The 18663-nt window shown below is 37.6% G+C and overlaps 1 protein-coding gene across 2 annotated transcripts in view; it reads right to left on the minus strand.

Moving 5' to 3' along the window:
• The window catches only part of APOOL (apolipoprotein O like), a 73306-nt gene that overhangs the window by 46393 nt on the left and 8250 nt on the right, over nt 1-18663 (minus strand). For both annotated transcript variants that reach the window (XM_043459095.1, XM_043459094.1), the window contains one exon: nt 13428-13532. In XM_043459095.1, coding sequence (XP_043315030.1) covers nt 13428-13532 — 105 coding nt within the window. The remainder of the gene's footprint in view (nt 1-13427; nt 13533-18663) is intronic.

Below are 18663 nucleotides of genomic sequence, written 5' to 3' on the forward strand. Positions count from 1 at the left end.
TTTCTAACCAAAGACATCCTGAGATTCTGGATGGTTGACATCCACTGGGAAGGTCGCAGCCAGAGATCAGCTCCCCAGAAGAGACACAAGGCACACCAGCTGGCGCGCCCAGAAACTGAGGCGGGGACGGGGAGGGGAGAAGTCACGCTGCACCTGGGGAGAGTGCCCTCGTCAAGCTCCTGGTTGCCTGAGCTGCTCAAGGACAGGGAAGGCACAAGATGCAGGCCCAACTGAGTCTGCACCTTTGTGGAATACCTGAGAACCTAAACCTGAGCGGCTTAGGCCCGGGAAGTGCACACAACTCAGGGCCCCCTCCCTGTAGGGCAACCTGGAGCCTGAGCAGTGTAGATGGGGAAAGCACACACTCCGTGAGTGAAGGCAAACCCTGTGTGGCCAAAACACTGTGAGTACTACCCACACATGCCAGTGATATTTGTTTGCAGTGCCCCTCCCTCCCCACAGCATGACCGTACAAGCAAACCTAAACAAGAGACCACTTGGGCCCACTTCTGTCAGGGCGGAAATTAGACACTGTAGAGACCTGCAAACAAAAGCCAAATAAACAAAGGAAACTGCTTTAGAAGTGACAGGTGCAACAGATTAAAATATCTGTCGTTAACACTGACTACACTGGAAGGGGCCTATAGGTATTGAGAAGTATAAGCTGGAAAAAGCAACTATCTGAAACTGAACTGAACACACGCTGCCCGCAACAGATCCAGAGAAATTTCTAGATATATTTTTACTATCATTATTTTTTTAATTAAAAAAAATAATTTTAAAAAAATTCTTTTTCTTTTCTTTTTTTTTAAAGTCCTCTACTACTCCTCTATTACTCCTTAATTTTCATTTCTATAACCCACTATAACATTGCAGAAAAAAAAAAAAAAAAACAGCCCTACTTTTAAAGCAAACTTCATATATATTTCTTAAATTTTTTGTTTTTCTTTTTTTATTATTGTATTTTTAAAAGTCTAACGTCTACTCTAGATTTTTAATCTTTGTTTTTCAGTATTTGATATCAATTTTGGACATTTAAGAATCCAATCTTCACTACCCATTTTTACTCAGGAGTGTGATTACTGGTTTGATTACTTTCTCCCCCTTTTGACTCTGCTTTTTCTCCCCCGGATCATCTCTATTTCCTCCCTCCCCATTCTCTTCTCAATCCAATTCTGTGAATCTCTGTGGGTGTTCTGGGCTGCTGAGAACACTTAGGGAACAGAGTACTGCCTAGATCTGTCTCTCTCCTCTTGAGTCCCCCTTTTGCCCCTCCTGCTCACTTCTATCTCCTTCCTCCCTCTCCTCTTCTTCATGTAACTCTGTGAACCTCTCTGTGTGTCCCTCACTGTGGAGAATCTTTTCACCATTAACCTACAAGTTTTATTATCTGCGCTGTATGGATGGAGAAGTCTTGAGGCTAATGGAAGAATAAGACTGAAATCCAGAGGCCGGAGACTTAAACCCAAAACCTGAGAACACCAGAGAACTCCTGACTACAGGGAACATTAATTAATAAGAGATTATGCAAAAGCCTCCATACCTACACTGAAACCAACCACATTCCATGAGCCAAAAAGTTCCAGAGCAAGACATACCACACAAATTCTCCAGCAATGCAGGAACATAGCCCTGAGCGTCAATATACAGGCTACCCAAAGTCACACCAAACTCATAGACCCATCTCAAAACACTACTAGACAATCTATTGCACTCAAGAGAGAAGAAATCCAGCTCCACCCACCAGAATCCCGACGCAAGCTTCCCTAACCAGGAAACCCTAACAAGCCAATCGTCCAACCCCACCCTCTGGGAGAAACCTCCACAATAGAAAGGAACCACAGACCAACAGAATACCAAAAGGCCACCCCAAACACAGCAATCTAAATAAGATGAAAAGGCAGAGATATATAAATACCCAGCAAGTAAAGGAACATGAAAAATGCCCACCAAGCCAAACAAAAGAGGAGGAGATAGGGAATCTACCCAAAAAAGAATTTAGAATATGATAATAAAAATGATCCAAAATCTGGAAAACAAAATGGAGTTACAGATAAATAGCCTGGAGACAAGGATTGAGAAGATGCAAGAAATGTTTAACAAGACCTAGAAGAAATAAAAAAGAGTCAATGACAAATGAATAATGCAAAAAATGAGATCAAAAAAACTCTGCAGGGAATCAACAGTAGAATAACAGAGGCAGAAGATAGGATAAGTGAGGCAGAAGATAAAATGGTGGAAATAAATGAAGCAGAGAGGAAAAAAGAAAAAAAAAGAATCAAAAGATATGAGGACAACCTCAGGGACCTCTGGGACAATGTGAAATGCCCCAATATTCGAATCATAGGAGTCCCAGAAGAAGAAGATAAAAAGAAAGTCCATGACAAAATACTCAAGGAGATGATAGCTGAAACCTTGCTCAAAATGGGGAAGGAAATAGTTACACAAGTCCAAGAAACCCAGAGAGTCCCAAACAGGATAAACCCAAGATAAAACACCCCAAGACCCCAAATTAACAAAGATTAAAAAAAAAGATCAAACACAAAGAACAAATATTAAAAGCAGCAAGGGAAAAACAACAAATAACACACAAGGGGATTCCCATAAGGATAACAGCTCATCTTTCAATAGAAACTCTTCAGGACAGAAGGGAATGGCAGGACATACTTAAAGTAATGAAAGAGAAAACCTAGAACCCAGATTACTGTACCTAGCAAGGATCTCATTCAGATATGAAGGAGAATTCAAAAGCTTCACAGACAAGCAAAAGCTGAGACAATTCAGCATCACCAAACCAACTCTCCAAAAAATGCAAAAGGATCTTCTCTAGACAGGAAACACAGAAAGGTGGTATAAACGTGAACCCAAGACAACAAAGTAAATGGCAATGGGACAATACTTATCAATAATTACCTTAAATGTAAATGGGTTGGATGCCCCAACCAAAAGACAAAGACTGGCTGAATGGATACAAAAGCAAGACCCCTATATATGCTTCTACAAGAGACCCACCTCCAAACAAGGGACACATACAGAATGAAAGCGAAGGGCTGAAAAAAAAAATATTTCATGCAAATGGAGACCAAAAGAAAGCAGGAGTAGCAATACTCTTATCAGTAAGATAGACTTTAAAATAAAGGCTATGAAAAGAGACAAAGAAGGACACTACATAATGATCAAAGAATCAATCCAAGAAGAAGATATAACAATTATAAATATATATGCACCCAACATAGGAGCACCACTATATGTAAGGCAAATGCTAACAAGTATGAAAGGGGAAATTTAGAATAACACAATAATAGTGGGAGACTTTAATACCCCACTCACACCTATGGATAGATCAACTAAACAGAAAATTAACAAGGAAGCAAAACTTTAAATGACACAATGGATCAGCTTTACCTAATTGATGTCTATCGGACATTCCAACACAAAACAATCAATTTCACCTTTTTCTCAAGTGCACATGGAACCTTCTCCAGAATAGATCACATCCTGGGCCATAAATCTAGCCTTAGTAAATTCCAAAAAATTGAAATCATTCCAGTCATCTTTTCTGACCACAATGCAGTAAGATTAGATCTCAATTACAGGAAAAGAAAAAAAAAACAAACTATTAAAAATTCAAACATATGGAGGCTAAATAACACGCTTCTGAATAACCAACAAATCATAGAAGAAATAAAAAAAAGAAATCAAAATATGCATAGAAACGAATGAAAATGAAAACATAACAACCCAAAACCTATGGGACACTGTAAAAGCAGTACTAAGGGGAAGGTTCATAGCAACACAATCTTACTCAAGAAACAAGAAAAATGTCAAATAATAAACCTAACTTTACACCTAAAGCAACTAGAGAAGGAAGAAATGAAGAACCCCAGGGTTAGTAGGAAAGAAATCTTAAAAATTAGGGCAGAAATAAATGCAAAAGAAACAAGAGAGACCACAGCAAAAATCAACAAAGCTAAAAGTTGGTGTTTTGAAAAGATACGTAAAATTGACAAACTGTTAGTCAGACTCATCAAGAAACAAAGGGAGTAAAATCAAATCAACAAAATTAGAAATGAAAATGGAGAGATCACAACAGACAACACTGAAATACAAAGGATCATAAAAGACTACTACCAGCAGCTCTATGCCAATAAAATGGACAACTTGGAAGAAATGGACAAATTCTAAGAAAAGTATAACTTTCCAAAACTGAACCAGGAAGAGATAGAAGATCTTAACAGACCCATCACAAGCATGGAAATCAAAACTGTAATCAGATATCTTCCAGCAAACAAAAGCCCAGGACAAGATGGCTTCAAAGCTGAATTCTACCAAAAATTTAGAGAAGAGCTAACACCTATCTTACTCAAACTCTTCCAGAAAATTGCAGAAGAAGGTAAATTTCCAAATTCATTCTATGAGGCCACCATCACCCTAATACGAAAACAAGACAGAGATGCCACAAAAAAAGAAAACTACAGGTCAAAATCACTGATGAACATAGATGCAAAAATCCTTAACAAAATTCTAGCAAACAGAATCCAACAACGTATTAAAAAGATCATACATCATGACCAAGTGAGCTTTATCCCAGGAATGCAAGGATTCTTTAATATCCACAAATCAATCAATGTAATACACCACATTAGCAAATTGAAAGATAAAACCCATATGACTATCTCAATAGATGCAGAAAAAGCCTTTGACAAAATTCAACATCCATTTATGATAAAAACTCTCCGGAAAGCAGGAATTGAAGGAACATACCTCAACATAATAAAAGCTATATATGACAAACCCACAGCAAAAATTATCCTCAACTGAAAATTTGAAAGCATTTCCCCTAAAGTCAGGAACAAGACAAGGGTGCCCACTCTCACCACTACTATTCACCATAGTTTGGAAGAGCAGAAAAATAAATAAAAGGAATCCAGATTGGAAAAGAAGAAGTAAAAACTCTCACTGTTTGCAGATGACATGATCCTCTACATAGAAAACCGTAAAGATTCTACCAGAAAATTACTAGAGCTAATCAATGAATATAGTAAAGTTGCAGGATATAAAATTAACACACAGAAATCCCTTGCATTCCTATACACTAACAATGAGAAAACAGAAAGAGAAATTAAGGAAACAATACCATTCACCATTTCAACAACAAAAAATAAAATAAAATACTTAGGAGTATGTCTATCTAAAGAAATGAAAGACTGATATATAGAAAACTATAAAATATTGATGAAAGAAATCAAAGAGGAAACAAATAGATGGAGAAATATTCCGTGTTCATGGATTGGAAGAATCAATATTGTCAAAATGGCTATACTACCCAAAGTAATCTGTAGATTCAATGCAATCCCTATCAAGCTACCAATGGTATTTTTCACAGAACTAGAACAAATAATTTCACAACTTGTATGGAAATACCAAAAGCTTCGAATAGCCAAAGCAATCTTGAGAAAGAAGAAAGGAACTGGAGCAATCAACCTGCCTGACTTCAGGCTCTACTACAAAGCCACAGTCATCAAGACAGTATGGTACTGGCACAAAGACAGAAATATAGATCAATGGAACAAAATAGAAAGCCCAGAGATAAATCCAAATACCTATGGACACCTTATCTTTGACAAAGGAGGCAAGGATATACAATGGAAAAAAACCAACCTCTTTAGCAAGTGGTGCTGGGAAAACTGGTCAAGCACTTGTGAAAGAATGCAACTAGAACACTTTCTAATGCCATACACAAAAATAAACTCAAAATGGATTAAAGATCTAAATGTAAGATCAGAAACTATAAAACTCCTAGAGGAGAACACAGGCAAAACACTCTCCAACATGAATCACAGCAAGATCCTCTATGACCCACCTCCCAGAATATTGGAAAGAAAAGCAAAATTAAACAAATGGGACCTAATGAAACTTAAGAGCTTTTGCACAACAAAGGAAACTATAAGCAAGGTGAAAAGACAGCCCTCAGATTGGGAGAAAATAATAGCAAATGAAGCAACAAAAGATTAATCTCAAAAATATGCAAGCAACTCCTGCAGCTGAATTCCAGAAAAATAAATGACCCAATCAAAAAATGGGCCAAAGATCTAAACAGACATTTCTCCAAAGAAGACATACAGACGGCTAACAAACACATGAAGAGATGCTCAACATCACTCATTATCAGAGAAATGCAAATCAAAACCACAATGAGGTACCATTACACGCTAGTCAGAATGGGTGCTATCCAAAAGTCTACAAGCAATAAATGCTGGAGAGGGTGTGGAGAAAAGCAATAAATGCTGGAGATGGTGTGGAGAAAAGAAAAAATGGAGCCTCTTACACTGGTGGGAATGCAAACTAGTACAGCCACTATGGAGAACAGTGGGAGATTCTTTAAAAACCTGGAAATAGAACTGCCATAAGACCCAGCAATCCCACTGCTGGGCATGCACACCAAGGAAACCAGAATTGAAAGAGACATGTGTGCCCCAGTGTTCATCGCAGCACTGTTTACAATAGTACAATAGCTAAGACATGGAAGCAAACTAGATGTCCATCGGCAGACAAATGTATAAGAAAGCTGTGGTACGTATACAAAATGGAACATTACTCAGCTATTAAAAGCAACACATTTGAATCACTTCTAATGAGGTGGATGAAACTGGAGCCTATACAGAGTGAAGTAAGTCAGAAAGAAAACACTAATACAGTATATTAACGCATATATATGGAATTTAGTAAGATGGTAATGATGACCCTATATGCGAGACAGCAAAAGAGACACAGATATAAAGAACAGACTTTTGGACTCTGTGGGAGAAGGAGAGGGTGGGACAATTTGAGAGAATAGCATTGAAACATGTATATTACCATATGTGAAACAGATTGCCAGTCCAGGTTCAATGCATTAGACAGGGTGCTCAGGGCCCATGCACTGGCACAACCTTGAGGGATGGGATGGGGAGGGATGTGGGAGGGGGCTTCAGGATGGGGGACACATGTTCACCCATGACTGATTCATGTCAATGTATGGCAAAAGCCACTACAATATTGTGAAGTAATTAGCATCCAATTAAAATAAATAAATAAAAACATGGGCAAATATTTTAACAGACATTTCTCAAAAGAAGACATACAAATGTCCAACAGGTATATGAAAAGGTGTTCAACACCCATAATCATCAGGGAAGTGCAAATCAAAACCACAATGATATACCATGTCAAAACTGTTAGGATGGCAAAAGTCAAGAGATAACAAGTGTTGGCAAGAATTTGGACTAAACAGATCCCTTAAAAAATGCTGGTAGGAATGTAAGTTTGTATAGACATAATGGAAAACAAAATGGAGGTTTCTCAAAAAGTAAAAAACAGACCTACCATATGATCTGCAATCTCACTTCTGTAACTATATCCAAAGAAATTTAAATGTGGATCTTGAAGAGATATTTGTACCTCCCATGTTCCCTGCAGCATTATTCAAAGAGCCAGATATGAAAACAACCTAAATGTCAATCAGCAGATGAATGAATAAAGAAAGGTGTATTATGAGTGTGTGTGATACTGAATACTACAAATTTCATGGCTTAAAAATGTATACTTGTATGTGTGTGCATGAATGGAATATTAGGATATCCCCCATTTTTGACAACATGGCTGATCCTAGAGGACATTATGCTAAGAGAACTAAGGGAGACACAGAAAGAGAAATATTGCACAATGTCATTTATATATAGAATCTAAAATAGACTCAAAACCAGAGGTAGAATAGTGGTTACCAGTGTGGGGTGAGGTAGAGGGAAAATGGGGAGGTGTTGGTCAAGAGTACAAAGTTTCAGTTATGTAAGAAAAAGTTCCAGAGATCCACTGTATATCATAGAGACTAGTGACTACGGTTAATAATGGTGTATTCTATATTTAACATTTGCTAAGAGGGTAGATCTTAAATGTTCTCACCACACACACACACGAGGAAAATGGTAACTATATAAGATGACAGATGTTAATTAGCTTGACTGCGCTCATTTCACAATGTATACATATGTCAAAAAATCAAGCTGTACACTTTATTTTTTTTTTATTTTTATTTTTCATTAGTTGGAGGCTAATTACTTTACAACATTTCAGTGGGTTTTGTCATACATTGACATGAATCAGCCATAGAGTTACATGTATTCCCCAACCCGATCCCCCCCCCACCTCCCTCTCCACCCGATTCCTCTGGGTCTTCCCAGTGCACCAGGCCCGAGCACTTGCCTCATGCATCCCACTGAATACAGAGTCCCAGAGAATAGCAAGGATAAGAAAGAAAGCCTTCTTAAATTTAAAGTGTACAGCTTGAAGGCTTTCTTACTTATCCTTGCTATTCTCTGGGACTCTGTATTCAGTTGGGTATAGCTTTTCCTTTCTCCTTTGCCTTTCAATTCTCTTCTTTCCCAGCTACTTGCAAAGCCTTCTCAGACAACCCCTGTGCCTTCTTGCATTTCTTTTTCTTTGGGATGGTTTTGGTCACTGCCTCCTGTACAATGTTCTGAACCTCCGTCCCTAGCTCCTCAAGCAATCTATCAAATCTAATAAAGACAGAAATGGTATGGATCTAACAGAAAAAAAAAAAAAAAAACAGTGAAGTCACTCAGTTGTGTCTGACTCTTTGTAACCCCATAGACTGTAGCCTGCCAGGCACCTCCTTCCATGGGATTTTCCAAGCAAGAATACTGGTGTGGGTTGCCATTTTCTTCTCCAGGGGATCTTCCTGATCCAGGGATTGAACCCAGGTCTCCTGTACTGCAGGCAGACTCTTTACCACCTGAGCCACCAGAGAAGCCCATGAGAAGATATTAAGAAGAGGTGGTAAGAATGCACAGAGAAACTATGAAAAAAAAAGGTCTAATGACCAAGATAACCACGATGGTGTGGTCACTCACTTAGAGCCAGACATCCTGCAATGTGAAGTCAAGTGGGCCTTGGGAAGCATTACTATGAGCAAAGCTAGTGGTGGTGATGGAATTCCAGCTGAGCTATTTAAAGTCCTAAAAGATGATGCTGTTTTAGTGCTGCACTCAATATGTCAACAAACTTGGAAAACTCAGCAGTGGCCACAGGACTGGAAAAGGTCAGTTTTCGTTCCAAACCCAAAGAAGAGCAATGCCAAAGCATGTTCAAACTACAGTGAATCTTCAGTCATTTGACATACTAGTAAGGTTATTTTCAAAATCCTTCAAGCTAGGCTTTAGTAGTATGTGAACCAAGAAGTTCCAGATGTACACACTGAACTTCAAAGAGGCAGAGGAACCAGCGATCAAATTTCCAGCATTTCTTTTCTTTCTTTTTGCTCTCTGATTGCCATGGCTAGGATTTCCAAAACACTGTTGAATAGCAGTGGTAAGAGTGGGCACCCTTTCTTGTTCCTGATTTTAGAGGATATGCTTTCAATTATTCACCATTGAGGGTAATGTTTACTGTGGGTTTGACATATATGGCTTTTATTATTCTTAGGTATGTTCCTTTTATGTCTGATTTTTGGAGATTATTTTTTTTTATCATAAATGGGTGTTGAATTTTGTCAAAGTCTTTCTCTGCATCTGTTGAGATAATCATATGGTTTTTAATCATTCAATTTGTTAATATGATGAATCACATTGATTGATTTGCAAATATTGAAGAATCCTTGCATCCCTGGAATAAAGCCCACTTGGCCATGATGTATGATCTTTTTAATATGTTGCTGGATTGTGTTTCCAAGAATTTTGTTGAAGATTTTTGCATCTATGTTCATCAGTGATATTGGCCTGTAGTTTTGGTTTTTTGTGGCATCTTTGTCTGGTTTTGGTAATAGGGTGCTGGTGGCCTCATAGAATGAGCTTAGGAGTTTGCCTTCCTCTGCAGTTTTTGGCAGAGTTTAAGATTGGTGTTAGCTCTTCTCTAAAATTTTGGTAGAATTCACCTGTGAAGCCATCTGGTCCTGGGCTTTTGGTTGTTGGAAGATTTTTGATTACAGTTTCAATGTCCATGCTTGTTATGGGTCTGTTAAGATTTTCTATTTCTTCCAGGTTCAGTTTTGGAAGGTTATACTTTTCTAAGAATTTGTCCATTTCTTCCAAGTTGTCCATTTTATTGGCATATGATTGTTCACACTAGTCTCTTATGATCCTCTGTATTTCTGTGTTGTCTGTCTGTTGTGATTTCTTCATTTTCATTTATAATTTTATTGATTTGATTCTTTTCCTGTTTTTTCTTGTTGAGTCTGGCTAATGGTTTGCCTATTTTGTTTATCTTCTCAAAGAACCAGTTTTTAGTTTGTTGGTTTTTGCTATAGCCTCCTTCGTTTCTTTTTCAGTTATTTCTGCTCTGATTTTCATGATTTCTTTCCTTCTATTAACTTTGGGGTTGTTCTGTTCTTTTTCTAGCTGCTTTAGGTATAAAAGTTCGGTTGTTTATTTGATGTTTCTGTTGTTTCTTGAGGTAGGCCTGTATTGCTAAGAATCTCCCTCTTAGCACTGCTTTTACTAAATCCCATAGGTTTTGGGTTGTCGTGTTTCATTATCATTTGTTTCTGTGCATATTTTGATTTCCTTTTTGATTTCTTCCATCCTCCGTTAGTTATTAAGAAGCATGTTGTCTAGCCTCCATATGTTTGGGTATTTTTATAGTTTTTTTTCCTATAGTTGATATGATCTTACCATTCTGTGATCAGAAAAGATGCTTGAAATGATTTCATTTTTTTTTTTTTTTTTACAATTTACCAAGGGTAAATTCGTGGCCCAGGACATGATCTATCCTGGAGAATGTTCCATGTGCACTTGAGAAAAAGGAGAAATCCATTGTTTTTGGGTGAAATGCCCTATATATATCAATTAGACCTAACTGGTCCATTGTATCATTTAAAGGTCTGTTTCCATGCTAATTTTCTGTTTTGTTGATCTATCCACAGGTGTGAGTGGGATATTAGAGTCCCCCACTATTAGTGTGTTACTGCTAGCATTGCCTTTCATACATGTTAGCATTTCCCTTACATATTGTGGTGATTCTATGTTGGCTGCATATATACTTACAATCGTTATATCTTCTGGGATTGATCCTGTGATCACTATGTAGTGTCCTTCTTTGTCACTTCTTTTTTTTTTTTTCATTTATTTTTATCAGTTGGAGGCTACACTTCTACATAGAAAACACTAACAATACCACCAGAAAATTACTACAGCTAATCAAAGAATGTAGTAAAGTTGCAGGATATAAAATTAATACACAAAAAACCCTTGCATTCCTATACACTAACAATGAAAAAACAGAAAGAGAAATTAAGGAAACACTCCCACTCATCATGGAAATGAAAATTATAAAATACATAGCAATAAATTTACCTAAAGAAACAAAAGACCTATATATAGAAAACTATGAAACACTGATGAAAAAAATCAAAGAAGACATGAAAGGATGGAGAAATACACCATGTTTGTGGATTGGAAGAATCAATATTGTCAAAATGGCTATACTACCCAAAGCAATCTATAGATTCAATGCAATCCCTATCAAGTTACCAATGGTATTCTTCACAGAACTAGAACAAATAATTCACAATTTGTACGGAAATACAAAAAACCTCGAATAGCCAAGGTAATCTTAAGAAGAATGGAACTGGAGGAATCAACCTGCCTGACTTCAAACTATACTACAAAGCTACAGTCATCAAGACAGTATGGTACTTGAACAAAGATAGAAATATAGATCAATGAAACAAAATAGAAAGCCCAGAGATAAATCCAGGTATCTATGGACACCTCATCTTTGACAAAGGAGGCAAAAATATACAATGGAGAAAAGACAATCTCTTTAACAAGTAGTGCAGAGAAAACTGGTCAACCCTGTGTAAAAGAATGCAACTAGAACACTTTCTAACACCATACACAAAAATAAACTCAAAATGGATTAAAGATCTAAATGTAAAGCCAGAAAGTATAAAACTCATAGAAGAAAACATAGGCAGAACACTCTCCGACATAAATCACAGCAAGATCCTTTATGACCCACCTCCCAGAGTAATGGAAACAGAAAGTAAATAAATAAACAAATGGGACCTAACTAAACTTAAAAGCTTTTGGGCAACAAAGGAAACTATAAGCAAGGTGAAAAGGCAGCCTTCAGAATGGGAGAAAATAATAGAAAACATAAAAACTGACAAACAATTAATCTCCAAAATATACAAGCAGTCCATGCAGCTCAATAACAGAAAGATGCACAATACAATAAAAAAGTGGAGAAAAGAACCAAACAGATATTTCTCCAAAGAAGACATATAGATGGCAATGTGGGAGACCTGGGTTCGATTCCTGGGTTGGGAAGATCCCCAGAGAAGGGAAAGGCTACCCACTCCAGTATTCTGGCCTGGAAAATTCCATGGATTGCATAGTCCATGGAGTCACAGAGATGGACACGACTGAGTGACTTCCGCATACATACATATGTGAATAGTCCATAGCACTTAGCTGGCAACTTTGTTTAATAAGTAATTCAATTGAATTCTGTTTAAAATGTACTGGGGAACACAATAAATACCAAGTTATCTTGCTCATTCCATAACATAGTAAAGAGCACAGATTTATTTTAAAATTCAGAATATGTAAATTAAGCATTAGGGACAAATGCCAGTTTCCTATTATCCAACCTAGATTTTAAGCTTTCCAAAGATAGAAGTGCCAAGGTAGGCTTAAAAACATCATCTCACTAAGATTAATAAAAAGGAGAAAAAAGTACTGAGAGTCTGCAAGTATACAGGAGAGTAAATCTATTCTAGACTGCCAATGAAAATTAATAAAACTTTACCCATTGCTTTGTATATGCCTCACATATATAAGAGGAGCTCAGGAAATATTTTTTTTTGTTTAATGAATAAGTAAATACCACCTTTATGCATGTCGGTTTGGAAACTTACTGATATTTTTCATGCTTTCTCACCTACAATTCCATTTCTAGAGATTTATTTGAAGGAAACAGTTACATATGTACTGTAAAGATTCAGGTACAAAGTGTTTTAACAAAGCACTGATTACAATAACAAAATAATTGGAAATACACTAAATTTCCAGAATACATGAAAAATATACATTTGATAATGATGTATTCATACAACAGAATATTTATGCCACTATTAAGAATTCTGTCCAACGCCATCCAACAGTCAGTGACAGGGTCAAGATTCAAGATTATTCATTAAGAAAAATCACAAACTGCTTTTCATTGGATTTAGTATTTTAGATGTTTGGGCTAAAAATAATACAATATTTACTTTGAGACATCTTGTAACTATTTCTCTCAACTTAAAAAACATGCCTAACAAATATTTCAAAGACATTTTTGATGAATAGACTTAACAAACAAACCAACCTCACAGTTTTTACATCATATTTATGTCATACAAAATTCACAATCTTTTGTAGGCAAGTTACCTGCTCTGGTTTCACTAGCTGCTTTTTGGACTCCTCTTCTTTGGCTGCATGCACACTTATAGATGCATATATTAGACCTGCTGGCATGGTTGTCAGCTTTCCCATCTGAGAAAATACATCAAAACGCATTTTTAATTGAAAAGTTTCCCACCCTCTATTTCCTGATAAATTTGGGGGAGGCACATTTGAAGAACACCATGGGTTTCATTTAAATGTATTAAATACTCAAGCATTCCAAACAATTCATACCTTTTTAGGATATAATTCCTAAAATTCTTCTCTCATGCTAGATGGTAGAGTATTATTTTCACCAATTTGTTAACTACCTACTTCATCTTTTTTGAACAGGAATTACATATAAGAATTTATTTGGCAACTTATTAAGATGAATCAAACTCTCAGATGTACAGGAAAACTGGACAGCTAGGCTTTTATAATAAGGTATTCAAGACTGTGTCAGAAGCACTGGCAGTAAAGCAAAAGCTGTGTAGTATATGGTACTGTGGGCTTCCCGGGTGGCTCAAAGCTGAAGAATCCGCCTGCAATGAAGGATACACAGGAGACACGAGTGTGATTCCTGGGTCAGGAAGATCCCCTGGAGGAGGGCATGGGAACCACTCCAGTATTCTTGCTTGGGAAATCCCATGTACAGAGGAGCCTACGGTCCATGGGGTCACAAAGAGTTGGCTATGACTGAAGCAACTGAGCACACACACATATGGCAAGGTATTATTCCTACCAATACTTATTTTTAAATTTTGGAAACCATATTCAGAGAAAGAATGGACAACACTTATAACTAATTCAAATTTAAGAATGAAAACTACAAAGAGAAGTAAAATGCCAAATGCCATCCCCAACCGTTTTTGCACCAGTTTGAAGAAAAATTGACAAGAAAATATTTGGTCAAAGGATCAGAAATGCCATAAATTCCACAAATGCCAATCTGAGATACTCTTCACGGTTTCTGGAGCTACCAGTGAACTGGTAGCAGCAGGAAGAATCTTTGTATTATTTGCTTCACTCCATGAGTTAACTCCAGCCCAATGGCCCCTGGTCCTCTTGATCTCTCAGAACACACACTCTTTATACTGTCTGGCTAGTATGATTGTTATTTATGTAGTTACCTCTGCTCTCAGACTGTGAGCTCCCTTGTCTCCCCTATAGGCCAAGCACAGTAGTCACTCAATAAAGGTTTGTTGAACAGAACAAATGAATGAATAAAAGATGAATGAGTGATTCATGCTAGGCTACCAGGGTAGGAAGAAGGGGGAAATTCTGTGGTTTTCTCCGTATTTGGGTATCTCATTCAAGCTTTCATTTTGTGTTTGTTTTACTCCCTTTAACTCTATTGCATCTTTATAAAACTTTTGGCAAGTTTTTTTTAGCCCATTCTTGCCTGCATACTTGCTCTGCCTCCCTTTCTCTCTTGCTTGGCAAATGAGTTGAAATATATTAGTCTGAGAAGCTTTAAGCTTTTAGGATCAAAGACCATGCTTACAACAGAGTCACCTTAAATATAACAGTTGATTCTTCATAAACCTTTTTTAAATCAAATAAATACATTTTGAAAAATAGTCTCAATAATCTTTGTACTTTCTTCCTAGAACATATTCAATAGCCCCCTACTTTCCAAGAAAGGAACTTAATATTGGAATTCTGAAAAGCAAGCAGGAATCAGTCTTCTTTTTAGCACTTCAGTTATAAATACCAGCATTTCAATTCTGAAGTTGATATTGAGCACCTATTGTGTGCTTAGCACTGGTGGATAAAAGAGATAAGGTCTCTGCTTTAGGCGGCTTATTGTCCCATGGAGGATAACACCCACATAAAAAGCACTGCAGTTTGGCTCCAGGGGAGGCACTAAACACATCCTTTCATCCAGGGGACAAGAAACCTTACTTGGAAAAGATGACATCTGAATCAGAATTGCATGCATTTTACTAGATAGGGACGAAATAAAAGTCATTTCAAGCAAAATGATTAGCATGGGTGAATATCTTAGTCAGCTCGGGTTGCCATAACAAAATATCATAGACTTAGGTGGCTTAAACAACAGACATTTATTTCTACAGTTCTGAAGTTCAGCAAGTCCAAGATTAAGGTGCCAGTCAGTTTTGGTTCCTGGTTAGAGCGTTTTTCATGTCTTTCAGATGGCTTTATCCTCACATGGTGAGAGATAAGAAGCTCTGATGTCTCTTCCTCTTCTCATGAGAGTGCTAATACCATCATGGGGATTCTATCCTCATTACCACATTAAACTTAATTACCTCCTCAAAGCCCTACCTCTTAATACCATTACACTGGGGGTTGGGTCTTCAAAATGTGAATTTTGAGGGCACACAAATGCTCAGTCCATCACAGTAAGCATGTGGAGAAGTGAAAGTGATGATGTACAAAATAGCAAGGGGTCCAGGTTGGGGAAGAGGTGTTGATGTAGAGAGGCTGCAAAGATAATTTGAAATCAGAGAGTGTAAAGATAAAAAATGCTGGGCTAAGTTTGGACTTAATTTAATAAGTATGGGGAGGCAGTGAAGATTTTTGATCACAGATGGGTAAATATTACAAGCAATGCTGTCCTAAGACTAGTCTAGAAGCAGTATGGAAAAAGGAATAGGAATGGAAAGTGATTTTGAAATAAGAGGAGGGTCACAGCCTTGGTGAGAGGTAGGAATAAATAACATTAAATGAGCCATTGTTATATATCTAGACGTTTAAAAGTCCTTTGTAGGTATAAGCCATTTAATCTTTAGCAAGCATTTTGAGATAGACATTCTTGCTATCTTCATGATATAGATGACATAAAGGAGGCACAGAGAAATTAATTACCTCACTCAAGTTCACAAAGTTAGTGGCAGAATCAGAATTCAAACAAGATCTATTTGACTCAAGAGTCTGTTTGTTTGCTTGTCTTATCTTTTTTAAACTCAGAATGCATACAAATCAATAAAAGTAACTTTATGACTCATTTGTGTATATATAATCATGATCAAATGAATTCACTTATAACAATGAGATACTATAGTGGTAAATCAAGTCTTTCAGTATAGAATTTTTAAAGCTAATAATAGTTAGAGTTAACATTTATTGAGTGCTTACTCTATGTCTGGCTTCCCAGTTGGTGCTAGGAGTAAAGACCCCGCCTGCCAGTGCAGGAGACGTAAGAGACCCTTTTTGTATAGTTCTTCTGTGTATTCTTGCCACCTCTTCTTAATATCTTCTGCTTCTGTTAGGTCCATACCATTTCTGTCCTTTATTGTGCCCATCTTTGAATGACATATTCCCTTGATATCTCTAATTTTCTTGAAGAGGTCTCTAGTCTTTCCCATCCTATTGATTTCCTCTATTTCTTTGCATTGTTCACTTAAGAAGGTTTTCTTCTCTCTCCTAGCTATTTTTGGAACTCTGCATTCAGATGAGTATATCTTTCCTTTTCTCCTTGGCCTTTCACTTCTCTTCCTTTCTCAGCTATTTTTAAGGCCTCCTCAGATAACCGTTTTGCCTTTGTTTTTCTTGGGGATGGTTTTGATCACCATCTCCTGTACAAGTTATGAACCCCCATCCATAGTTCTTCAAGCATTCCGTCTATCAGATCTAATCCTTTGAATCATTTGTCACTTCCACTGTATAATCATAAGGGGTTTGATTTAGGTCATAACTGAGTGGTTTTCCCTACTTTCTTCAACTTCAGTCTGAATTTCGCGATAAGCAGTTTGTGATCTGAGCCACAGATTCTTCTTTAGGCAAGAATACTGGAGTGAGTTGCCATGCCCACCTCCACGGTATCTTCACAACCCAGGGATCAAACCCATCCTGCTTGCAAAATTTTTACCAATTCATAAAATGATGCCTTTCCAATGAGGTATTTGGTAATTTATATTAACAGCCTTGTGATGTTCATATCCTCTAAACTAATAATTCAACTCTTAAGAATTTATGCAAAAGACATACTGAGAAAAAATCAGATACAGAATTGTTTTTCAAGGGTTTTTTTTGCTGCTATATTATTTAATTAAAACATTATGTAGAGCGCACACACACATCTACTATATGATACTCATTAAATATTTGTCAAATGAATCAAAAGCAAATATTAAGAACAAAACTTAATGTTAAATAAAAAGACTCAAGTATATTGCAGTATATTCACATAATGAAGATGACTGTTAAATAACTACTAAGGGGGGGAGTGTGGAGCTCACAGAATAGGAGGATGTGGAGCTCACCTCTTCCTACAAATACATCAAAAATACACCTACATGTGGAAAAATTCTTATGGAAAACTAACTTAAAACTGGCAGAAGATCCCCTATTACACCAAAGCTGCAAGAAAGATCTCCAAATAACCAAATAGGACAGAAAAACAAAGACGTCATGCCAGGACGTGTCACCCTGGGAGAGATCTATAAGGAGGTTGACTATCACTCTGGGGAGAGAATAGGGTCAACTCACAATCTGGGAAACCCGGTCCTGAGATCCTGCACAGAGAAGACAAGCTCTCTTGCCCACTGTGAAATCTACTGAGACAGACAGAATGGCTGATGAAACCTAGATTCTATTCATGAGGAGTATGAGCATGTTGCCTTCCTGACAATCAGGGTGGAGAGAGCCTTGCACTGACTGCTGCCTCTTCGTCACATTTTCCAATCTGAAGGAGTGAACACACCAGCCCGGCTCACTCCACATCACAACCTGGCACAAGATAAAGGGAAAGATTCAGTCTAGCTACAAAGAGGCAGAACCAGGTGCCTGGGTGTGATTTAGGCAGAACTATGCACTACATTGTCAGTGCATGCACTGGGGTGGCAAATCTAGCTGGGTAGACATTGTTAGTTTTTTGCACAGGGAGGTGAATCTAGACACTATCAGTGCACTCATTGGTTGGTGCCAGAATGTGCTAAGCACTGAATCTTGGACAGGCCATGAACAGGAATTGTGTTTCTTTTCCCAGCAAGAGCACCTTGGCTGTGCCCACTCCATGCCATAACTTAGTCCTAGATCCAGGGCTGACAGCTCCTGGGAGAAGACTGCCACGGAGGCAGCCTAGATTTCAGAAATCAGCACAGTCCCCTCAATTCCCACAGACACAACACCCAATCCCAAACCCCAATCTTTCCACCCAACAGCCTTTCACTAGATCTGGGACAAACACAGCAGAGAAAGGATTTGATTTGTGGCTGCTTCTGAGCAGAACCATGGACATATACACAGGCAGTGCATAGGTTTGCTGTGACTT

This window comes from Cervus canadensis, chromosome X (assembly GCF_019320065.1).
Source record: "Cervus canadensis isolate Bull #8, Minnesota chromosome X, ASM1932006v1, whole genome shotgun sequence".
NCBI lineage: Eukaryota > Metazoa > Chordata > Mammalia > Artiodactyla > Cervidae > Cervus > Cervus canadensis.